General features: G+C 46.2%; 1 protein-coding gene across 1 annotated transcript in view; it reads left to right on the top strand.

Annotated features, from left to right (window-relative positions):
• MOV10L1 (Mov10 RISC complex RNA helicase like 1) overlaps positions 1-25,098 on the top strand; it is a 70,015-nt gene that overhangs the window by 16,234 nt on the left and 28,683 nt on the right. The window contains exons 6-15 of the mRNA XM_011942246.1: positions 2,824-2,964; positions 3,235-3,476; positions 4,013-4,145; positions 5,819-6,013; positions 9,363-9,477; positions 14,523-14,700; positions 15,645-15,715; positions 17,850-17,941; positions 24,207-24,265; positions 24,730-24,830. Coding sequence (XP_011797636.1) covers positions 2,824-2,964; positions 3,235-3,476; positions 4,013-4,145; positions 5,819-6,013; positions 9,363-9,477; positions 14,523-14,700; positions 15,645-15,715; positions 17,850-17,941; positions 24,207-24,265; positions 24,730-24,830 — 1,327 coding nt within the window. The remainder of the gene's footprint in view (positions 1-2,823; positions 2,965-3,234; positions 3,477-4,012; positions 4,146-5,818; positions 6,014-9,362; positions 9,478-14,522; positions 14,701-15,644; positions 15,716-17,849; positions 17,942-24,206; positions 24,266-24,729; positions 24,831-25,098) is intronic.

The following is a 25,098-nucleotide window of genomic DNA, read 5'->3' as shown; positions in this document are numbered from 1 at the left end:
CAGTGAGCTAAGATTCGGCCACTGCACTCCAGCCTGGGCAACAGAGTGAGACTCCGCATCAAAAAAAATAAATAAATAAATTAGATTTCCTGTATCTGTGTTCTTTGTGTGCTAGACATGAAAAGGCTTCCCTGAGTTCGCTACTTGCGGGGCAGCCCCAGCTCTGACCCACCCGCTCCCTGCCTGCCTTTTCTCCTATAACTGAAAGGTATGTGAGACAGGTCTCAATCAAGTTAGAAGTTCACTTTGCCAAAGTGAAGGACATGCCTGGGAAAAAGGACCACAAATCCACAGGAACAATCTGTGGTTCTTGCCTTTTTCCGAAGATGATTTTGTGGTCTTCGATATTTAAAAGAGAAAAGTGGGCTGGAGGAGAAAGAGGGTATGGTCACATGACTGGATAAACATTTGCAAGAGGAAAGGAAAAGGAACAGGGAGGGAGAGTTGGTTATGTAAATCAGCACTTGATGTAAGAGAAGGTAGGTAACACGAAGATGTTTAACCTTGTCTCATAGCTCTCTGCTTAGGGACAAAGGAAAGGCAGCTTCTTGCATGACTCAGCTTCTGGCTGAGTTTTTTCCTTTTGGCATGGTGAGTAGGGTACCGAGTCTTTCTTTTCTTTTTTTTTTTTTTTTTTTTTTTTTTGAGACGGAGTCTCTCTCTGTCACCCAGCCTGGAGTGTAGTGGTGTGATCTCAGCTCACTGCAAGTTCCACCTTCCGTGTTCATGCCATTCTCCCGCCGCAGCCTCCTGAGTACCTGGGATTACAGGCACCCGCCAGCACGCCCGGCTAATTTTGTTGTATTTTTAGTAGAGACGGGGTTTCACTGTGTTAGCCAGGATGGTCTCAATCTCCTGACCTCATGATCCGCCAGCCTCGGCCTCCCAAAGTGCTGGGATTACAGGCGTGAGCCACTGCACCCGGCTGTGAGTCTTTATTTTCTTTTCACACTCGTCACTCACCACCAGTGAGCTTCTGAGACATCTCCTCCATCAGTCCACTTATTTTTGATCCTGGTAGAATGCAGGTCCTGTTTGGGGAAAGCGTCTGCTTTCCAGCCCTGTATCTGGTGCCTAGCTGGGCCTCTGGGTGCAGACGGACAACCCTGTGTTAACTGAGCCACGGGTGTGTGGAACAGTGCACCCTATGTAAGGGAGCCGCCGGAAGGTGGACTAGGGGCTGTGGGGGTGTGTTAACGGGACAGGACCTGGTGGGCTCTGCCTCCTAGGCGCCTCGCCCCATGGCACACTGGCAGATGCTTGTTTGGGCACTCAGAGCCCAGTTCCCCCCCCCGCCACTGGACCCTGCTTTCCTTTGGGAGGGTGTCTAGGGCCCATCTCGTGGGCGAAGATGTGACATGCACTTCATCTGACCACAGAGGCCTGGGACGCACAGGAGCTCTGCTTTCAGCTCAGTCTGCTGAGCCTGCCGGTGCCAGGACATAAGACAGGGCGGGGTTCCTTGACCTGCACCTCCTCCCTGTGTCTGAGTAAACTCCTCAGGCTTCCCATCTGTTCTCTGATCTCGTCCCCAGGCAGAAGCTGTGGCATCCCATTCTTGCATCAGGCCCAGAAAGCACGGGCCTGCAGCATGGCCTGGCGTCTGCAGGGATTCACCAGGGTGGGATTCACCAGGGCCACTAAGGAGACAGCACACCACCAAACGCGCGCTTTCCTCACTCTTCTCTTTAGGCTAGAAATGCTTGAAAAAGACCTGTTTCTTCCCCAACAGCATTTCCCCACTGAGGCCTCCTGACCACAGAATAGAAGCTGCTGGGATGGGCGAGCCAGGGAAGCCAGGGTGCCTGTTCCTCAGCTTGTGGCCCCAGGTGGGGCGGCCCCTCTGCACTCTAGAAACAGATCATGTGCCAAGGGTGAGCTCCTGATCTCCGCTCAGTCCTGCAGCCTTCCCATGCAACAGCTCCACAGCTTCTCCTGTGGGGGATGAGCCACAGACTGGGCAGTCGCATCTGACGACTCCTTCCTGCAAAATCCCCACCCCCTCCATCAGCAAAGCTGTGGACTCTCTGCCCCTGCACCTCCCTTGTCACACCTGGGCACATGGAGAAGGGAGAGCCGGACAGGCACCCGCCAGGAGGAGCTGCTCTGTAACTGGGAACCTCACTGAGTTTGCAGCAGGGGCCAGAATTGTGGGGAGCCACTCTAGAGACCCCTTTTTTTTATGGCGCCACAGATTGGAAAGTGGCAGAGGCAGGTTTACCTTCTGGAAAGAGCTTATGGAGAGGCAGGGAGGAGAATCAAGCTTGCGTCATCAGTAGAAGAAGAAGTAAATGGGTCCATTTTTAGGGAAAGTTAAAATCTCATCTTCTCATTTTCTAAAGAGAAAAACTTATTTCATTGTTTTCAAACATTTCAAAGCAATAAAACTCTTTCCAAAGCAAGTTTAGTGGAGCCCTAATAGGCAAGGCCCATTGCCTCCCCCACCACCACCTTGGAAGGTAGCTGGAGAGAAGAGGACTGAGAATGCCACCCTAAATCTGCACCCTGAGCGAGAGGTAGGGGAGTGCCGGGGAGCACATTCAGGACACAGTTCTCAGGCTCATCGCCTGTGACTGTCCTCTGGGCTGCTCTCTTTTCTCTAGACTTCACGAAGTGTGTCGTTTTCTTCCTTAGACTTCACGAACTGTGTCGTTTTCTTCCTTCGGATTTGCCATCCTTAGAAACCTAAGTCTTGTGGAAGCCCTGCCTGTGGTGAAGTGGTCCTCTGAGTGCCCCCACCAGCAGTCTACCCTTAAGAGCAGAGGCAGGTGAGGAAGGGGTGGTGTGCTGCAGAGGGACATCTTTCTGGGGCTCTTTTTTCAGAGATGCCGCCCCCGTTCATGAGGCCACTCAGTTCTATGGAACCATTTTGTTGAAGAACAAAGGTGATATTGAAGTTACACAGATGACACATTTTGGAACCCTAAAGGAAGGAAGAAGTAAAACCATGGTGATCTGGATAGAGTGAGTTTGCCACTGAAACATTTTCTGTAAAGCTACATTAATGGCTTTTAAACTGTGACTTAATAATTTCTGTAAAGCCAACTTTGGTCATTTATTTTTTTCTTTATGAAGGTCTTTTCAAAATTTTTTACCCCAAAATATCCTTTTTACTTATATTCGTAAGTGTATTTGCAGTCACCACTTCCTAGATTAAGTTCTGTGTTTTACAATAACTGAATATTCTGGTTTTAGAAATCCTGGCTGGGTTCATGGTTAATTTTCTTTTTCCAGGAATAAAGGAGACATGCCTCAAAACTTAGTCAGCTGTAAACTGGCTGGCTGGGATCAATCTAAACAATTCAGATTTCAAATGCTGGATAAAGACCAGACGTGCCCCATGGTATCTTTTGTTTCTGTTCCTGAGAAGGAGAATTCATCAGATGAAAATGTTAGTTCATTAAATAGCCACACAAAAAACACAGTCTCTCAGATGTCAGAGAACGGTTTGGTGAACAACAGAGGAATCTCTCCAGGTAGTGGACGTTTCAGCTGTCACTGCATGAGGTTGGGCGGGCCAGGGGCCATGGGGTTGTGAGCTCTGGACAGAGGGCAGGCAGCAGGGGCCAGAATACCTGGCAGCTGCAGTGCTTTATGCTCTGAGCTCTTCGGCTTCAGGCCCTTCTCCTCTTGCTGACAAGGTTAGGGAGAGGGACAGAAAGCAGCTTGACAAATACCAAGAGGTGCTTCAGATGGCAGCCAGCTCCTGAGTGCTTCGAAGCAGGGAAAGATTGCTGGGCACGCCAGGGAGGGCCTTCTTTCCCAGCACTTGGATAGTCGTGGTCACAGCCCTTTCCTACTTCCAGCTGCTCTCTCTGTTTATGTTTTTCCAGCCACCATCTGAGACTTTGCCCTGTGTTTTTGTGTGCATCTGTCTGTGTGTGTGTGTGTGTGTGTGTGTGTGTGTGTGTGTGTGTGTGTGAGTGAGTCTTCATTTCCACTAAGCATGCCAGCACTGTTAGAGATAATTTACCTTTTGGTCTAACTTTGTATTAAAATTTTTATTTCCCAGGTGATTATACCTGTAAAGGAGAAAATGGAGAAAAAGACAACATTCTCTCGAGGAAGCAGATGATAGAGCCCGAGCCTGGGGGGCTTGTCCCTCCAGGGGGAAAAACCTTCATTGTGGTCATATGTGATGGAAAGTAAGGGCCTGGAGGTCTGAAGAAAGCTGCCTTTTTAAGTTTATCTGATACTTCTAGGTTGGGCATTATAAAAGGTACTCCTTTGAGGCGGGCAGATCACCTGAGACCAGGAGTTCGAAACCAGCCTGGCCAACATGGTGAAACCCTGCCTCTACTAAAAATACAAAAATTACTTGGGCCCCTGTAATCCTAGCTACTCAGGATGCTGAGGCAGTAGAATCGCTTAAGCCCAAGTGACGGAGGTTGCAGTGAGCCAAGATCGCATGACTGCACTCCAACCTGAGACAGAGCAAGACTCTGTCTCAAAAAAACAAAAAGGTACACCTGACTGTTTTGATGTGACAGAATCCTAAGAAAAAGCATTGGTCTAGAAGCCGGCTATCAAGTGTGACCCACCTGGGGCAATGGATCCTGTAACTTCGCACCACTCATGAGGGTCCTTACCAGACAGCCTTGCTGTCACCCTCACAAAGAAAACAGGGCGTCTGTGAGGCTCTCTGAGGCCTGAGCTCCCTGTGCTTCTGCTGTTCTGAGACATCACATCGGCTCCTCTTCACTGCCTTGCCCGTGTTCCCCGTAGCGGAGCCCTCGGACCTTGGTCATCTCCATCCTGGCACCTGGGTGTTTGGCCAAGGCATGGACAGCACAGTGTGCTGAGGGAGGGGCAGGGACGGTCCTTTCCCAGCTGGGATGCCAGTCACCAACCTTGAGCCCTCCCCTCTCCCTGGTGTGGTTGGCTACCTCAACTGACCAAACAGGCCCTGTCCTCCAGCTCCCTGTGTCCCCACATCCCTGCCTAAGCTGCCCTACAGTGCGTGATTGCCTTCCAGCTGGGTGTCTGATCCTCAATTTTTTAAAAAAACAAATCTGATGAAATCACAGCTCATCAACATCAAGCTGTGGGTGGCAAGTGCACAGTCAGCTGTGTGAGGTGCAGCCAGCTTCAGTGTTTTTTTTTTTTTTTTTGACCTTATGACAACATGGAAACAGGTTTTAAAAAAAAAAAAAAAATCATAGGTGGGCACAACGTGTAGTGTGGATGGCGTAGCCCCGGTTAGAGCCACAGCAAGGGCTGGACAGAAAGCACATTAGGTGTAGTACTGTTTTTGGTCATGTCATAAAATTCTGACTTAAAGCTGGGAATATCAAAACTTTCCTATTCTTATATGTTAGGATTACAAAAAAGACTGTCATAGATGTTTAATTTTTTTTGTTGTTTTGCCCAGGCTAGAGTGCAGAGGCATGATCATGGCTCACTGCAGCCTCCACCTCCCTAAGTTCCCACCTCAGCCTCCCAAGTAGCCGGAACCACAGGCACGCACCGCCATGCCCGGCTAATTTGTGTATTTTTTGCAGAGACAGGTGCATCCTATGTTGCCCAGGCTGGTCTCAAACTCCTGGGCTCAAGTGATCTGCATGCCTCAGTCTCCCAAAGTGCTGGGATTACAGGCCTGAGCCACTGCACCCGGCCCATAGGTGCTTAATTTTATCTTGAGAAAATATTAATTGCATAGCTTATTTTAGAAAATCTCTTTTTTCTCTGGAAAAAGAATTATTGAAGACTAAAGATGACTGTTAGCTCTGTCACTTTTCTTGTATGTGCAAAGGAAAATTGTGTTGACTCTGCTTGTCTTAATTATGACTAAAACTAAATTTCATTTTGTTTTTTCAAGAAATCCTGGCCGCTGCAAGGAGCTCCTTTTGCTTTGTTTTTCCGATTTCCTGATTGGGCGATACCTTGAAGTAAATGTTATCAGTGGGGAGGAGTCACTAATTGCTGTGCGCGAACCATTTTCTTGGAAAAAGCTTAAAAGTTCACAAGCATTAACATCTGCAAAAACTGCAGTTGTTGTGACCACACAGAAAAGGTACCCTAAGTGAAATGAGTGTGGCTCTTGGTCTGGCAGTTTTATCTGCTGGGTTTCAAGCCTCTTTCCATGATTGTATTTGGGGGACGGGGTGCATTTCCATGGAACTCTGAAGGTCAAGTTGTGTCTCTGCAGCTGCCCAGCAGCAGCGTGAAGCCCAAGGAAGACAGCCTTCACTCCCTCAAGCCCCACTCTGCCCTGGCAGTTGTCAAGGTGGCTCTCAGAGCAGGCTGGCCTCACCCAGCTCCCACCACCTCTCCCATCCTGACGAGGCCATGGTGGGTAGTGCATGGCATCCCGGTGTCACTTGCACTGGGGGCAACAGGATTGTGGGGTCACCCGAAGCCCGTTTGAAGATGTGGTACCACTTAAGAATGAAGTTAGGAGAAACTGTGTGATCTGGGACTTGTGGCTGGGGAACATAGGGACCACCTAGATTTTAACTGGAGTTTTGTCTCAGGAAAGCATTTCACGTCCACGTGTTCTCTTCTGTAGTTATAAAACCAAGAAGCCCTGAACAGCAGGCTTTTCTAAAGTTGAATGACTTAGTCCCATGTGATGTGATTTCCTCCATCAGCTGTAGCTGATGGGTTTGAGCTCTGCTACTACCCCAGAGCCCCTGAGGGTGAGATGGGTCACTTTTCTAATACTGGGAAATTCTGAATTTCAAATCACGTGTTGCCCCAGTTACAGTTCAAGATGAGGGATTACGGACTTCTACTAAGTTGCAGACTGAAGGGAAAACCTGTTACCAGAGAAGAATATGTGGTTGTTTACCTTTTAAGGTTAGACCATTGTCTGAATCACAGCAGCACCACCAAGAAGCTATGTGACCTTGGACAAGTTTCTTAACCACTCTGAGCCTTACTCTTGTTGGTAAAATGCTAGTCCCTGCCTCGTGTGGTTTGAAGGTTGAGTGAGGTCAGGCATGTAAAATGTGCAGTTTCCTGGCACAAAGCAATCACTCCGTAAGTGCATAAGCAGTCGTCATCCCTGGGCACGTTATTATTGAGAAAAAGGGGCTCACTGCCTGATGCACTAGACGCCATTGCTACGACAGTGGGTTTCTGAGAAAAGAAAAGCTTTGTATTGAAAACCAGCCCCCAAGGAGACAGGAGTCAAGCTCAAATGTGTCTCTCTGTGCTGGCTTTAAGGCAGTAATTTTATCAGAAAATGTTTAGCGGGTAGAGTCTGGGATTAATAGGTAGTTGGTGGAAGGAGAAGGGAGGGCTGGAAAGGCCTTGGGTGTGCGTAGTTACCTCTTCATGCTACCTCACGGATCATGTGCCAGTTCGGAGGGAGTTCGCATGACACACATGGTGGGAATCCAGGCTGCGATGTCAGTAAGCTCTGCACAAACTCCAGTTGTCCATTTTGGTTCCAGCTGATCTCAGCCAGTCCTTTGAAGTCATAAGCAGAGGGAGTCTCAGCGTTGGAGTTGTTTCTTATCACCCATCCTGCAGGCTCAAGAATTTCTGTTAGTCGTTGGTTTCTTTAACTCTTTCGGGCACAGTTTCAACATCAGGGGGCTGTAGGGATGTAACCCAGAAAAGGAGCAGGAAGGTCCCTCGGCTGCCAGGCAGAGTAGAGTCCCCGAGGATCGAGTTTTAGTTATAGCAGGCTTGGAGGATCCCTGGTTCTCATCTAGTGACACACCAAGCAGCCTTCTGGTTAGCATTTGGCTTAACACAAAGAGTGAAATACACAAAGCAACAGTCACAAGGATTTTAACCCCCGGTCAGTTACTTCCCTGTGAATATTAACATATTGTGTGGGAGCATCTCTAAAACAAGGACATTAGTTTCCTGCCGGTCAGGTTGGTGACCCAGAGTGCCTGACCTGGGTTGGCTCAAGCACACCTGGAGCACCAGGTGTCTGGACCTGCCCATGCGGGCATTGGCGGGTGCCTGCTTCCAGAGCTGTCCATCCGTGGCCGCCTGTCACAGGCACTGTACTTCCTGCTAGGACCCCCAGTGCTAGGCAGCTTTGGCTCTTAGAGCAGTGCGTTCACTCAGCAGATCTGTTCTGGGTGCTCTGTAGTCAAGCACCTTCCCAGCCGAGTTTCTAGCCACCCATCATGGTAGCAACCACATTTTGTTAATCCAGCGTGTCTGTTGAGGCCATGTGATTCTGTTAGCTGTTCAGGCTGTTGACCTAAGCCTGTAGTGATCATCCTGGTTTCCCTTTACCTTGTTCATGTTAGTAATCAATGCTTTCCAAATACACCTCACACGTGAGCACTGACATAACCCTCGGCACAAACCACGGGGAGTCTTCACCCCGTTTCTCCTGTTGAGGGCTAAGCCAGTGGAACCCAAATTGAGATGACAGTGAATGGAATATGGAGAGCAACGTGGGCTTGTCTTTTGGGTGAGACTGCACTGAAATGGAGAGCTAGGAGGGAATGAGGGATAAAGGTCCAGCCAACATCCTTATTCTCTGAATTGAGGTTTATCGACCTTACTCTGACTTTTAGTTTCCCTGTTCTCACCTGGCTTCTCTCCTGTCTGTCCCTTTCCTGTCATTTCTGTTGCTGCATTGGGCTTGCCTCCAGAGCAGCAATGTTCTTCATCCTGAACATCCAGAGAAACCACAGGCTGGGAAACAACCAAAACAAATCGAAGGCAGGACCCAGACAGAGCAGCCTTTTCCTAATGTGTGCTTTGCAGGGATAGGCCCAGATGGAGTCCTGATGACAAATACAGTAGGAAGAGCTCAGCTCATAGAATGTTAAAAACAGCTGTTTTCAAACTCCTGGTTCCAGCAGATTCTGGGGGTTCCAGCCCTGTTTTCCCACAGCCTGTGCAGCTACACTTACCTGTTTACAAATAGTAGACTCATGGGAACTGTTTAAGGAAAGGATCCCAGAGCTAAAACAAAAGCTTCAAACCACTGCCTTAGACCAGCTGTTCATATATCAGTTCTTTTCAGTGAGTGGATGAACTTTGGTCTCCCTAAAATAGGACAGGATGTTTAGGTAAGAATGTCTAGGCCGGGCGCAGTGGCTCACGCCTGTAATCCCAGCACTTTGGGAGGCCAAGGCGGGCGGATCACAAGGTCAGGAGATCGAGACCATCCTGGCTAATACGGTGAAACACCGTCTCTACTAAAAATACAAAAAAACAAAAAATTAGCCGGGCGAGCTGGCAGGTGCCTGTAGTCCCAGCTACTCGGGAGGCTGAGGCAGGAGAATGGCGTGAACCCGGGAGGCAGAGCTTACAGTGAGCTGAGATCGCGCCACTGCACTCCAGCCTGGGCGACAGAGTGAGACTCCGTCTCAAAAAAAAGAATGTCTAGTGATACCTGGCGATAAAGACTTGTTTTTAACTTGTGAACTTAATTTTTTAAGGAACTCAAGACGACAACTTCCAAGTTTTCTTCCACAATATCCAATCCCAGATAGACTTAGAAAATGTGTGGAACAAAAAATTGACATCCTGACTTTCCAGCCATTACTTGCAGAGGTAGGAAGTGTCTGATGGCCTGTGGGGTGTTTGCATCTTCTAATGCTCTTGTTTTCTGACAAAGCCAGGAAGTTCCTTCTCAGGTTCAGATCTTCATCTGGCTCATTTTCGTTACAGGTAGCTGGGATAATGAGGGTCACTGTCTGGCCCTGAGGTACACTGCCAGACCTGCTGTGCTCCAGGGGCTGGTATCCCACAGCTTCACTGGGAGTCACACACAGGGCCTTTGGGGTCTGGAGCAGAAGAACTGAGGGGATACCTGTGCCATCAACTCAGCCTCTCTCGCTAGACTAGGAGGCCCTTGTTATGAGCAAGAAGCGTTCCAGCCTCTTAACATCACCCTGACAGAGCCAGCAGGGCAAGGGTCCAGGGGAGGAGAGCCCAGGTCCCCAACCATATGAGAGACAGAGGAGCATGTTCTGAGTGGGGTGTCTGGAGAAGAAAAGTCCAAGAAGGATGAAAAGTCTATGAAATTTGACAGTTTGAGGGGAGAACATTGCCCTTTGTCCAGGAGGGTTTTTTTCTGTAGGGCTTTGAGGTGTTCTGAGAGTCCCCAGCTAAACTGGAGCTCCAGTGCCAGAGCAACTGGCAGCTCTGTCCTAAGGAGAATGAAGGGAATGGGACCTGGGTGTTCACCATGTACCCTTCAGGGGATACTTGTTTTACCAGGAGGACAGGCTGATGCCCTATGACCAGGGGTTTCTCACACAGGAAACTAGCTTATTCTGGCAGATGCCCCAGTGGCTCTTGTCTGACCTGTGTCCAGGTTATGCCTGCCTGACCATCTGGCACTGGGAGCCCAATCTTAATGTTCCTCAATGCCAGGGAAAACCTGGCCTGGGCAGCGCTGGGTTCTTGGGTTGGAAGGGGCAAATTCAATCCATTGCCATGATAGAAACAAGTTCAGATATGTTTTACTCCCAGATCCTGGGCAGGGAGGATGCCATGAGTCGGGAGTGCAGTCCTCTCTCCCCCAGTCACTTTGAGTTTGCAGGCAAATGCCTGAATGGTTCATTGAAAGGAAGTGGCAGAAAAAGCTGGACCTGGGTCTGCTGGGATGGGGAGGTGCTCCTCAGCTTCTCCCTCGGGACCCAGGTCTGCTGGGCTTGGAGGGTGCTCCTCAGTTCCTTCCTCAGCCACCAACTTGATGTTTTGATGCTGCAGCTTTGTAGTAAGTTTTGAAATCAGGAAATTTGAGTCCTCCAGCTTTGTTGTTCTTTGGCAAAATTTCTTTTGCTTTTCTTTTTTTTTTTTTTTGAGGCGGAGTCTTGCTCTGTCGCTCGGACTGGAGTGCAGTGGCCGGATCTCAGCTCACTGCAAGCTCCGCCTCCTGGGTTTACGCCATTCTCCTGCCTCAGCCTCCCGAGTAGCTGGGACTACAGGCGCCCGTTACCTCGCCCGGCTAGTTTTTGTATTTTTAGTAGAGACGGGGTTTCACCGTGTTAGCCAGGATGGTCTCAATCTCCTGACCTCGTGATCCGCCCGTCTCGGCCTCCCAAAGTGCTGGGATTACAGGCTTGAGCCACCACACCCGGCCTTATTTTGCTTTTCAAGATGTTTCATATGAATTTTAAGATGCGTTTTTCTATTTCTGCAAAATACACCATTGGAATTTTTTTCCCCAGAGACGAGGTCTCACTACATTGCCCAGGCTGGTCTCAAACTCCTGGCCTCAAGTGTTCCTCCCGCCTCAGCCTCCCAAAGTGCTTTGGATTACAGATGTGAGCCACTGCACCTGGCCTGTCATTGGAATTTTGATGGGAATTGCATTGAATCTGTAGATTGCGTTGGTTAGTATGGACATTTTAACAATATTGGATCCTCCAGGCTATGAACATGGAATATGTTAACATTTATGTCTTCTTTAATTTCTTACAGCAGTGTTTTGTCGTTTTCTTTGTATATGTTTTTTACTTCTTTGGGTAAATTAATTTGTAAGTATTTTGTTCTTTTTGCTGCTGTTGTAAATACATTGCTCTCATAGCTTCCTTTTCAGATTCTTCATTGTTGTTTAGAAATGAAGATACTTTTTGTCCTTTGATTTTGTACCCTGCTACTTTGCTGAATTTGTTTATTCTAACAGTTTTTTGTGGAATCTTTTAGAGTTTTCTACATATAAAATTACGTCATCTGCAAACATATAATTTTACTTCTTCCTTTTCAGTTTAGATGCCTTTCATTTCCTTTTCTTACCTAATTGCTCTGGCTAGAACTTCTAGTACCATGTTGAATAGGAGTGGTGAAAGCAGGCATCCTTCTCTTGGAAGTTCCTAATCTTATGGGAAAAGCTTTCAATCTTTCACCACTGAGTGTGATGTTAACAGTGGGTTTTTCATATATGACTTTTGGTCGTTTTCTTTCTTTCTTTTCTTTTCTTTCTTTCTTTTTCTTTTCCTTTCTCTCTCTCTCTCTCTTTTTTTTTTTTGAGCCAGGCTCTCCTGTGGCCCAGGCTGGAGTGCAGTGGTGCAATCACAGCTCACAGCTGTGACTACAGGGGCACACCACCATGCCTGGCTAACTTTCGTATATCATAGAGATGGGGTCTCACAATCCTCCTGCCTTGGCCTCCCAAAGTGTTGGAATTACAGGCAAGTACAGGCATGAGCCACTGCACCCAGCCTGGTTTTCTTCTCTTCCTGGTTTGTTAAATGTTACCATGAAAGGGTGTTACATTTTGTCAGATGCTAGCCAGGCGTGGTGGCATGCACCTGTAATCCCAGCTACCTGGGAGGCACTTGAGCCCAGGAAGCAGAGGTTACAGTGAGCTGAGATCGCACCATTGCACTCCAGCCTTGGTGACAGAGGGAAACACTGTCTCAAAAAAAAAAAAAAAGAAAATTCAGTTGCTTTTTCTGTATTGAGATGATCATGTGATTTTTCTTTCCTTCTGTTAATGTGTGTTGCTACAGTAATTGATTTTCAGATACTGAACTATCCTTGCATTCCAGGAATAAATTCCACTTGATCATAGGGTGTAATCCTTTTATGTGTGTATTTTTGAGACAGGGTCTCGCTGTGTTGCCCAGGCTGGAGTGCAGTGGCTCAGTTACTGCTCACTGCAGCCTCAAGCTCCTGGGCTCACGCGATCCTCCCACCTCAGTCTCCCAAGTAACTGGGACTACAGGAATGAGCCACCACACCCAGCTAATCCTTTTCATCTGCTCCTGAGTTTTGTGTGCTAGTATCATGTTGAGGATTTTTACATCAGTGTTCATATTGGTCTGTAGTTTTCTTTTCATGAAGTGTCTCTGTCTGGCTTTGGGATCAGGGTAATGCTGGCCTTATAAGAGCAAGTCAGAGTGTTCCCTCCTCTTGAATCTTTTTGGAAAAGTTCGAGAAGGTTTGGTATTAGTTATTCTTCAAATGTTTGGTAGAATTTAGCTTTGGAACCCTCGGGTCCTGGGGTTTTCCTTTTCAGAATATTGATTACCGCTTTAACCTCCTTAGTAGTAATCGGTCTATTCAGATTTTCTGTTTCTTCATGGTTTAGTGCTAGTAGGTTTTGTGTTTCTAGGAATTTGTCCATTTCACCTGGGTATTGGTGTACAATTGCTTATACTCTCTTATAATCCTTTTTATTTCTGTAGAATCTGTAGTAATGTTCCCACTTTCCTATCTTGTTTTAGTAATTTATGTCTTTCTCTTTTTTCTAGTTAATCTACTAAAAGTCTGTCAATTTTGTTGATCTTTTTAGAGAACCAACCTGTTGTTTTCCTGGTTTTCTATATTGCTTTTCAGTTCTGTCTTTTGTTCATCTCTCCTCTAATCTTTATTTCCTTCTTCTGTCTTTGGGTTTAGTTTATTCTCCTTTGTCTAATTCCTTGCAGTGCTCATGGGAATCAGCACTCATGGTCACAAATTCCCTCAGCACTGCTCATGCTTTTCCCGTAAGTCTTGCTATGTTGTGTTTTTGTTTTCATTCATCTCCTAAGTATTTTTTTAGTTTTTCTTATGGGGTTCTTTTGCTTTAATTCTTATCTTTGCTCTTCTGCACATGACGTTGTTTCTTCTTAGCTGCTTTTAAGATTCTTTCTTTTATCACTGATATTAATAGATTTGGTTTACAATGTGTGGTGGTAGAGATTCTTTTCTTCCTGTTCTTGTGCTCAATTGGGATTCTTGAATATGTGGCCTTGAGTTTTCTTCAAATTTGGAAATTTTCAGCCGCCATGTGTTCAGACACACTTTCTGCCCTCCCACTTTCTGATTCCGGGCAGGCTGCTGTGAGTTTTCCCCCACCTCATGCTGAGGCCCTGGTCTGGCCCCACAGTGGGTCTTGCAGGGTGGTGTCTCGTGCATTCCTCAGTGCTAAACTGATGGTCCCGAGTCGGTCCCCTGACCCCTCCAGACCACTCTGTGCTGCTTTCTCTTCCCAACACCCAGCCCCATAGACCAGAGCTCCTCTCCTCAGAGACCATGCGGCTCCCCTGAGTCCTCTGTGCTGGGCCTAGGAGCTCTGTGCGGGTGCAGGTGGGTCAGTCATGGGGCCTCCATGGATTGTTTCCCCAGTCTTGGGATCACAGTCCTGTGCTGCATGATGTTCATTGTTTAAACACCATCATTTCTTATTTCTATGTCTCTAAGTGTTTTTCAGGTACAAGGGTAAATCTGGCCCTTGTTAGTCCACCTTGGCCAGACCTGGAAGTTTGTCCTTTTTTCACAGATGTTCTGTGGAAGCCAAATTCTGCCTTTCCAGAATTAACTTGGACAACCTGAAAAAGAGCAGTGAGGGTGGACAGTGCTGGGCAGTGCAGGGAGGGACACCACCAGCTGGAGCCTCACAGCCTCATGCCAAAGGCCAGGGAGTGTGCTGGAGCCTCATGGCCCTCATGCTGAAGGCCGGGAAACGTACTGAGGCATTAGCAGACTCTGGCGAGAATCGCCCTACCTGGGGGGCCATGTGCTGAACTGGAGCTGTTGGGACTTCCCCGGTGCAGAGCTGCTGCTTTCCAGTGTGCCGCTGCGCTGTCGCTGACTTTGTAGCTTTCCAGTGTGCCGCTGTGCTGTCACTGACTTTGTATCGTATACATTTGCGTGTTTTCCAGCTTCTGAACATGTCAAATTACAAGGAGAAGTTTTCGACTTTGCTGTGGCTTGAGGAGATTTATGCAGAAATGGAACTGAAAGAGTATAACATGAGCGGGATCGTCTTAAGAAGGAATGGGGATCTGCTGGTTCTGGAGGTCCCAGGGCTGGCTGAAGGGAGACCTTCTCTGTACACAGGTGTGTTTGTTACTCGCGTGCTTCCCTAGGTAGACTAGCAGAGAAACCACACTTAAGAGAGAAAAGATACTCTTTAACTGGCAATATGACAGTCACATTATCGCATTTTCTTTCTTTTGGGTTAGAATTTCACTAAAAATCAGCAACCTATGTACATCAAGCATGTTTCTTTGTTGTATTTCTTTTTTTTTTTTTGAGACAGAGTCTCACTCTGTCGCCCAGGCTGGAGTGCAGTGACGCGATCTCAGCTCACTGCAAGCTCTGCCTCCCGGGTTCATGCCGTTCTGCCGCCTCAGCCTCCTGAGCAGTTGGGATTACAGGCGCCCACCACATGCCCGACTAATTTTTTGTATTTTTAGTAGAGACGGGTTTCACTGTGTTAGCCAGGATGGTCTCGATCTCCTGACCTCATGATCTGCCCACCTCGGCCTCCCAAAGTGCTGGAATTACAGGCGTGAGCCACCGCGCCAGGCCTCTTTGTTGTATTTCATTATTTGTAAGCAGTTGACCCCAGTAATGTTTTTTGTTTGTTTGTTTGTTTGTTTTTTGAGACGGAGTCTCGCTCTGTCACCCAGGCTGGAGTGCAGTGGCGCAATCTCGGCTCATTGCAACTTCCGCCTCCCGGGTTCACGCCGTTCTCCTGCCTCAGCCTCCCTAGTAGCTGGGACTACAGGTGCCCGCCACCATGCCCACCTAATTTTTTTTGTATTTTTAGTAGAGACAAGGTTTTACTGTGTTGTTAGCCAGGATGGTCTCGATCTCCTGACCTCGTGATCTACCCGCCTCGGTCTCCCAAAGTGCTGGGATTACAAGTGTGAGCCACCATGCCCGACCTGACCCCAGTAATGTTTTATTGAACTTCCTCATGTTGGATTTTACAGGACAGCACAGAAATTTGTGATTTTGTATTAGCTTTAAACATGGTAATATATTTTTTTAACTAGGTGATAAACTGATTTTAAAAACTCAAGAGTACAGTGGACATGCCGTTGAATACATCAGCTACGTGACTGAGGTGAGAGCACACTCTCTTAATGAGTTCATGTTGGACGCACTCTTCTGACCGGTTGGAAAGGTAACATTCTCCCCACAGCTCTTGGGGAGGTCCTCCCATATGCATTGGCTATTTTGGAAAATGTGAAGATACAGTGAATCTTTAAATAATTTTTGATGCATAAAGGAAACTTAATACTGTAATTTTCAACCACGTAAAACATTTATCTTTTAGGTTATATGTAAGTCATGATGTTTGCACTGAGTTATATTTGGGCATTCTGAATGTATTCTGGAAGAGCTCGCAGAGTGGAAACCTTGAAAGGAAAAATACACCTACAAGTTTGCAGCTCTGATGTTTGTGTGAAGGTGGTTTTTTTGGCTTTAAGTAGCTCCTAGTGCTCCAGATGGTTCTGCATGGGGTGGTCTGTGACTCTTGGGCTGGATTTTACTGGTCATGTACCAAGCATAGCACTGGGAGCGATACTGGGATCTGCATGAGAAGGGAGGTGCTTTATCTGTGCATCAGAGAAGATGAAGCGACACATTACTTAATGTAGAAAACTTGAATGGAGAATGCCAGAGCCTTTACTGTCAGAGGGAAGAAGGACTGAGAGAGCTAGAAGAGCCTGGTAAGGATCTGGAGAAGAGGCAGCCTCCAACCTTTGCTGCCGCAGTCACTCTGGGCTACACCTTCCTGCAGGGTCCATGCTGTGGCTGATTTCATAGAATGGGGTATTTCCCAGAAGACAAAATCTTGGCAGGATTTCAGAGATCTTGTAATGACTTAGGCCGTCGCCTGTGTACTGAGATGTGAGACACGAGTGACGTGACCTCGCCAGCTGTCCATTACCCACTTTTGCTATTGATCAAGTTGACATGAGGAGCCCAAGATGGCCGAGTGACCATCTTAGCCTCCAAATAGTAGACCAGCTGTGCCAAGAAAGGAAGCCTTGCATACCCAAACCTCCAAAGAAGCAGAGCCAGAGATCTCAAGAGGAAGGCACCTGCCTGCCTCCACCCCTGCTTCCTGAGCCGTATGGCTGGGCCTCCATGCCATTGATCAAACCCTGGCATCTGAAATGACCTTCCCTATCTTTTTGAGCTCCAAAAATTCTTTTCGTCTTTTCAGGCTCTCTTGGATGCGACCTCCTCCTCTTCTCAAGTAGACTAACGCATGTCTCCTGTGTACAGTGAGGACTTGGTCTGTCTTCCTCATCCTCAGGGGAAACGATCCCACAGCCCTGTACCACTGTTGCTTCCCTTCCTCCCGGAGCTGGAAGCCAGCCCGGGGTGTAGCTTCCTGACCCTCTGCTGGTGTCAGCCCTGACCCTCAGGAAACTCACCCTGTTGCCTGAGCTACCTGGAGAAGAGCTTGAGCTCCTTTTGGATCAGGGCTTTCCTTCTTATTTTTCTACCCACACTATCTAGGAAAGAATATGCAGAAGTGATCATGCAGGATCTTGCTTTAGCTGGAGGGCTTTTCTACTAAAAGGAGAAGTCTTGTAATGACTTTTTTTTTTTTTTTTTGAGATGGAGTTTCACTCTGTCACCTAGCCTGGAGTGCAGTGGTACGATCTTGGCTTGCTGCAACCTCCACCTCCCAGGTTCAAGAGATTCTTCTGCCTCAGCCTCCCAAGTAGCTGAGATTATAGGTGCCCACCACCACGCCTGGCTCCTTTTTCTGTTTTTAGTAGAGACAGGGTTTCGCCCTGTTGGCCAGGCTGGTCTCAAACTCCCGACCTCAAGGTGATCTGCCCGCCTTGGCCTCCCCAAGTGCTGGGATTACAGGTGTGAGCCACTGCACCTGGCAGACCTTCTTATCGAGGCTTCCTTACAGTAGGTAACACTTGGCTACACTTGTGGTGGTTTTGTTTGTGTCCTATGGAGTCAGTGACCTCCCATGCATTCTCTATTCTCAGAGCCTTAGGAGAGGCTACAGCCCAGCGAATAGAAGTTCAATAAGTTTGAGTGTAGTGATCCATTTCCTCTTGTTTGTATAATTGAATGTCATGATTTAATCCTTTTCAACTAATTTTGCAGATAGGTATCAAATTTTAGCTCAAAGCTGTAGAATGAATTTCTGATGATGTGTTGCTGGATATAGGTATCACATTATTCCAAGAAATCAGGTATATTGTTTGTTTCTTTTTTAGATTCATGAAGAAGATGTAACTCTTAAAATTAATCCAGAATTTGAACAAGCCTATAACTTTGAACCTATGGATGTGGAATTCACATATAATAGGTAATGCTTTTAGTGAGTCTTCTTTCAAATGTCTTTTTTTTTTTGAGACAGGGTCTCGCTCTGTCGCCCAGGCTGGATTGCAGTGGCGCAATCTTGGCTCACTGCAACCTCCGCCTCCCAGGTTCAAGTGATTCTCCTGCCTCAGCCTCCCGAGTAGCTGGGACTACAAGTGCCTGTCACCACACCCAGCTAATTTTTGTATTTTTAGTAGAGATGGTGTTTCATCATATTGGCCAGACTGGTGTCGAACTCCTGACCTTGTGATCTGCCCACCTCGGCCTCCCAAAGTGCTGGGATTACAGGCGTGAACCACCGCGCCCGGCCATCTTTTTTTGTTTGTTTAATAGAGATGGGGTCCCAGGCTGGTCATAAACTCCTAGGCTCAAGCGATCCTCCTGCCTCAGCCTCCCAAAGTTTTGGGAGTATAGATATGAGGCACCATGCCCAGTTAATTTGTCTCTTTATCTTTGATTGGACAGTCTTCTCTCGAGTATGGCCATTGACATCTAAGTAGTGACATAGGAGCCCCCACCACACCTGTGGTTGACGTGTAGAGGCCTCGTGGATGAAGTGGGCTCCTACAGCATTTTTGCATGCCCCGTGTTTCTAGCTTTATTATCAACTATTTTTTGGGATATAAAGGTGCATACATTTGCATGTTCATTCTTTCCCAGACCTCACGTGCACTGGATCTTTGGTTCATGCCTCACTGTCACTGTCAGCTACCAGCTCCTTACTTTTATTTGTTTTCTTGTCAGATGAGGGGTGCTGTGACCTGGCACCCAGCTGACTTTTTCTTCCTCCACAAAACCATTAACTAGTCATGCACAAAAAGTGTATTCTTCAGTTTTAATTCTTTTGAACTTTAGAAAAGGAGTAACTTGCTGTATTTGGTTCCTAGGAGCTGCAGATTTTCACTAAACATTGTGTTCCTGAGATGTCTTTGTGTTGTTGCCTGTAACTACTGTTCATTAGTTGGCGGTTGTGTGAATACCCTCTGTTTTTCTGTTGATGGACATGGACATCTTCACTGTTTCCTGTTACTATTGTTTCCTGCTTTTCCTAGAGCCGCTGTGTATGTGGGAGTGGGATTGCTGGGTTTGGGGTATATTCCTGTTTCCAGCTTTACGAGTGGTTGCATCAATGACTTCCAGTATCCATGTATATAACAACCTGTTGATCAGTGCCCTCCCTGCAATCTGATTTTGTTAGATTTCCTAATTGGTGCCACTCTGGTAGGTGTGTAATGCATCTCATGATGGTCTTGATTTACTTTTCTCTGGCTTACTTACAGGGCTGAGAATCTTCTTGTCTGTGGACTGTAAAATGTTCATCTTCCATGAAATGCTTGCTTGCGTCTTTTGCCCTCTTTTTTATTGAGTAATTTATCTGATTTTCATTGTTGTAGGAGTCCTTTCTGTATTCCTTATGATAAAGTATTCTTAGGTACATATCTTCTCCAGATTTGTTCCTTGTCTTTTAGCTTTTTAAAAAGTGTCTTTTGAGACTGGGTGCGGTGGCTCACACCTGTAATCCCAGCACTGTGGGAGGCCAAGGCAGGCGGATCTCTTGAGGTCAGGAGTTTGAGACCAGCCTGGCCAACATGGGGAAACCCCATCTCTACTGAAAATACAAAACTTAGCTGGGCCTGATGGCACATGCCTGTAGTCCCAGCTACTTGAGAGGCTGAGGCAGGAGAATTGCTTGAACCTAGGAGGCAGAGGTTGCAGTGAGCTGAGACAGAGTGAGACTCTGTCTCAAAAAACTATGTATATATTTTTTGATATATATAAATATATGTCTTTTTATTAACAGAAGGTGCTAGTTTTAATATAGTCAAATTTATCAGTTTTTTTTTTAATATTAGTGCTTTTTATGTTTGAGAAATCGGCAGTATTTGGGCTACAGCCAGATTGGAATGTGTTGAGAATGAGTGAATGGACTACGGGGAAATGGACAAATGTCGTTGATTCCTTTTTTAAGGCATTTGCCCATGAAAGCAGGGAGGGTAGGATGGAGAGAGAGCGAGAGAAATTGGTGACCAAAGAGATACAGGAGGAGGCTCAGGAGGGGGTGCTTTTTGTTTGCTGTGCAAGATGAGAGACCCCAGCATGTGAGTGCCATGAGAAGGCCCAGGAATGGGAAGGGAGGGGCAGCTGTGTTGGATGACGCGTGAGGGTTGGTTGGGGCCATAGGGAGCAGCAACACTGGTAGAAGGCACACAGCCCCCATCATGGCAGCCGGAGAGACTACAGCCGACGTCTAGGCCTGGACTCCTTGACCTACTTTGACTCTAGAACAGAGCTGATTCTCATAGTGTGAAGGGGTATCTCGTGGATTTAATTTGTATTTTTCTAATGACTAGTGATGCTGAACATCTTTTTTTTTCTTTTTTTTTTTTTGAGACAGAGTCTCGCTCTGTCCCCCAGGCTGGAGTGCAGTGGTACGGTCTCAGCTCACTGCAAGCTCCGCCTCCCAGGTTCAAGCCTTTCTCCTGCCTCAGCCTCTCCTGAGTAGTTGGGACTACAGGTGCCCACCACCACACATGCCTAATTTTTTTGTATTTTCAGTAGAGACAGGGTTTCCCTGTGTTAGCCAGGATGGTCTCAATCTCCTGACCTCATGATCCACCCGCCTCGGCCCCCCAAAGTGCTGGGATTACAGGCCACCGTGCCTGGCCCTGTTTTTTGTTTTTTTGAGACAGAATCTTGCTCTGTCCCCCAGGCTGGAGGGCAGTGGCGCGATCCTGGCTCACTGCGAGCTCCACCTCCCAGGTTCACACCATTCTCCTGCCTCAGCCTCCAGAGTAGCTGGGACTACAGGCGCCTGCCACCACGTCTGGCTAATTTTTTTGTATTTTTAGTAGAGACGGGGTTTCACCATGTTAGCCAGGATGGTCTTGATCTCCTGACCTCGTGATCTGCCGACCTTGGCCTCCCAGATTGCTGGGATTACAGGTGTGAGCCACCTCACCCGGCCCCTGAACATCTTTTTATGTGCTTTTTTGCCATTTGTACAAAATCTTTGTTGAAGTCTTTCCTCAAGTCTTTGGGCCCATTTAAAAAAATTGTTTTCTCATGATTGAGTTCGCAGAGATGTTTGTATAGTTTCAGTACAGTGCTTTATCAGATATGTGTCTGGGCAACTATTTCCTCAGACTACAGCTTGTATTTTCATTGTTTTTATAGTGCCTTTTGAAAAGCAGAAATTATTAATTTTGGTGAAGTCCAGTTTATGAATGTTTTCTTTCACAGATCTTTTAGTGATGCATCTCAGAAATCTTTAATTTGGATCTCAACGATTTTATCCTGTTTTCTTTTAGAAACTTGGCAGCTTTAACCTGTACATTTAGGATTATAATCTATTTCATTAAGCTTTGCAAATTATTTGTGGGGTATGAATGGAAATTGGAGGGTGGAATAAACATCCAGTTGTCCAAGCATTATTTGATGAAAAAACTGTCCTTTCTCCAATGAATTACTATTGTACCTTTGTTTAAAAAAAAAAAAAAAACCTTTTCCCAAATTTTTTTTTTTTTTTTTGAGACAAAGTCTCGCTCTGTTGCCCAGGCTGGAGTGCAGTGACGTGATCTCGGCTCACTGCAAGCTCTGCCTCCTGGGTTCACGCCATTCTCTTGCCTCAGTCTCCTGACTAGCTTGGACTACAGGCGCCCGCCACCACACCCAGCTAATTTTTTTTTGTGTGTTTTTAGTAGAGACAGCGTTTCACTGTGTTAGCCAGGATGGTCTTGATCTCCTGACCTCGTGATCCGCCCGCCTCAGCCTCCCAAAGTGCTGAGATTATAGGCGTGAGCCACCACACCCGGCTAACCAAATATTTGTTGATCTGTTTCTGCAGACTGTTCTGTTCCCTATGGTACACTTGTCTGTCTTGACACTAACATTACAGGGTCTTATTGTCTGTCTTAGTCCACTCAGGCTGCATTAGCATAGCACCATAGATGGAGTGGCTTATAAACAACAGAAATGTATTACTCATGCTCTGGAGGTCGGGAAGCCCAAGGTCAAGGCACCAGCAGGTTCAGTGTCCTAGTGAGACTGCTTCCTGGTTCATAGGCGGCTGTCTTTTCCCTGTGTCCTCACACAGCAGAAGGGATGAGAGAGCTCTCTGTGCCCCATTGTGTAAGGGCACTAACTCCATTCTTGAGGCCCCACCCTCACAACCTAATCACTTGCCAAAGGCCTCAACTCCTCATACCCAATAACATCATATTGGGGATGAAGTTTCACTGTATGAAGCTGAGGGGAACACAAACATAGTGTATGATATATGTCTTTATGATAAGTCTCAAAATCAGGTAGTATCAAGCCTTCAACTTTGTTCCTTTTCAGAGTTGTCTGGCTATTCTAGGTCTTCTTTATTCTTCTATGGATTTTAGGTCATATCAGTTTCTACAGAAAGCATGTTGGGATTTTGATTGGGATTACATTGAATCTATAGGTCGGTTTAAGGGAGAATTGAAATCTTAATAATAATGAGCCCTCTAGCCCTGGAAAATGGTATGTCTCTCTATTTATTTGCATCTTTTTTCATTTCTTTTAGCAAGATTTTATACTTTTCAGTGTATAGGTCTTATGTATCTTTTGTCAGATTTATACCTATTTAAAGTTTTTAAATGGCTATTATAAACAGTAATTTTAACTTAAGTTTCTAATTGCTTGTTTCTAGTATTTATAAAAAGCAGTTGATTTTTGTCTGTTTACCTTGTATCCTGCAGGTCTCCTAAACTCAGTAGCTCCAGTAGCTTTTCATAAAGTCTGTAGGATTTTCTGCATATACAGTCGTACATCAAAGAATGACAGTTTCAAGTCGCATGCAGTGGTTCACGCCTGTAATCCCAGCACTGTGGGAGGCCAAGGCAGGCGGATCACCTGAGGTCAGGAGTTTGAGACCAGTCTGGCCCACATGGGGAAACCCCGTGTCTACTGAAAATACAAAACATCAGCCAGGCGTGGTGGCGGGCGCCTGTAATCCCAGCTACTCAGGAGGCTGAGGCAGGAGAATCACTTACCCAGGAGGCGGAGGTTGCAGTGAGCTGAGATCACCCTACTGCATTCCAGCCTGGGTGACAGAGCGAGGCTCTGTCTGAAAACAAAACAAAACAAAACAAAGACAGTTTTACTTCTTCCTTTCTTATTTAGATGCTCTGTATTTGTTTTCCCTTGCCTTCCTGCACCGGTTGGAACTTCTGTGCCGGTGTGGAATAGAATTGGTGAGAAGTGATGCACTGGCTTCATCCCTGGTCTTGGGGGCAGGGCTGTCAGTCCTGAATGAGTTAGTACAGTGTGGGTTGTAGATTCCATAGTGGCCCTCTATCAGGTTGAGGAGATAGATTCTTATTTTAGTGAGTTTTTAATCAAGAATGGATATGGGGCCAGGTGTGGTGGCTCACACCTGTAATCCCAGCACTCTGGGAGGCCGAGGTGGGAGGATCACAAGGTCAGGAGATCGAGACCACAGTGAAACCCCGTCTCTACTAAAAATACAAAAAAAATTAGCTGGGCGTGGTGGCAGGCGCCTGTAGTCCCAGCTACTCGGGAGGTTGAGGCAGGAGAATGGCAGGAACCTGGGAGGCGGAGCTTGCAGTGAGCCGAGATCGCACCACTGCACTCCAGCCTGGGTGACAGAGTGAGTCTCCATTTCAAAAAAATAAATAAATAAAAATAAAAATAAATTTCAAAATTAAAAAAAAAAAAAAGAATGGGTGTGGGATTTTGTCACATGCTTTTATTTATTTATTTTTTTTTTGAGGGGGCTTCATTGGTATTCTCTAGTGGTTTTTACAAAAAATTTTTTAGACAGAGTTTCACACTCTCACCCAGGCTGGAGTGCAGTGGTGCCATCTCAGCTCACTGCAACCTCTGCCTGCCGAGTTCCAGTGATTCTCATGCCTCAGCCTCCCGAGTAGCTGGGACTACAGGTGTGCACCACCACCACACCCGGCTAATTTTTGTATTTTTAGTAGAGGCAGGGTTTCACCATGTTGGCCAGGCTGGTCTGGAACTCCTGATCTCAGGTGATCTGCCCACCTCGGCCTCCCAAAGTGCTAGGATTACACATATGAGCCACTGCGCCCATCCTCTCTAGTGTTTTTCTGTTCTCTATTTCATTGGTTGCTGGATTGTTGCTGTGATTTTTTTTCTATTGACTTAAAGGTTGTATAATCAAATGTGCATTACTGTGTGCCCGCCTTAATAGTTCTGAATGTAAAGGTAGTTATTTTATGTGGTTTTCTTCCTGGCAGGACTACAAGCAGACGGTGTCACTTTGCACTTGAACAAGTCATCCACTTAGGTGTAAAAGGTATTATTTTTATAGAATGATAGTGTTACATCTTCACAGAGTATTTTTATAGGCTTCATGTACAATTTTATGTAAAATAGTTTCTTTAGTCATAATATTAGGAGTAAAACTTTGTTGTAGTCATGTTTTTAATTTTCTGTCAAGTTTTAGTCTTTTCTTACTATTTCAGTTTAGTGAATAACTAATAATAGCTTGCTTAAATAACTGAAAATAAATTCATCTTGCTCGCTTTTCCCCTCATAAATGTAATTCATTTTTGTTTTTGCAGATGGGCGAGTAAATGGCTTTGTTGTGAAGAATATGCAGTGCTAATAATGCTCTGATTTAGAAACAGTGTAACAGGCAGGTTAAGAAAGGAAGGGAATAGAATATTAATTACTTTAAGGTCAGCCATAAACAACCTCTATTAATTTTTTTTAGCTTTTTAGTTATACCTATGCTCTTACCTTTTTTTGTTTTAAAAGTGTTGTTTCCAGAAGAAATTATTTTACAGTCTCCCCAAGTGACAGGAAATTGGAACCATGAACAAGACGGCAAAAGCAATGGACAGTCCACCAGCAAAAAGGTAGTACTCAGCAACGTAACTGTCTCTACACAGGGGATGGGAATCTCCTTCTTGGCGTATTAGCGCTCAGTTGACTGGAGTATTCGAGCAGTGTGATTCACAAATAACCCAAAATTGCAGTTAAAATCAAGTAAACCAAAATATTCACAAAATAGATTTAGTGTAAAGTTTATGTGCAAGGGCTAAGATGGCTACAATATATTAAATAGGGGAAGCAAAGTACGGATGTTTATATGACCTTAGAGTTGGGTTTTTTCTTTTTCTTTTT

This window comes from Colobus angolensis, unplaced genomic scaffold (genome assembly GCF_000951035.1).
Source record: "Colobus angolensis palliatus isolate OR3802 unplaced genomic scaffold, Cang.pa_1.0 Scaffold208, whole genome shotgun sequence".
Taxonomy (NCBI): domain Eukaryota; kingdom Metazoa; phylum Chordata; class Mammalia; order Primates; family Cercopithecidae; genus Colobus; species Colobus angolensis.
This window is presented reverse-complemented; position numbering and strand designations above follow the sequence as displayed.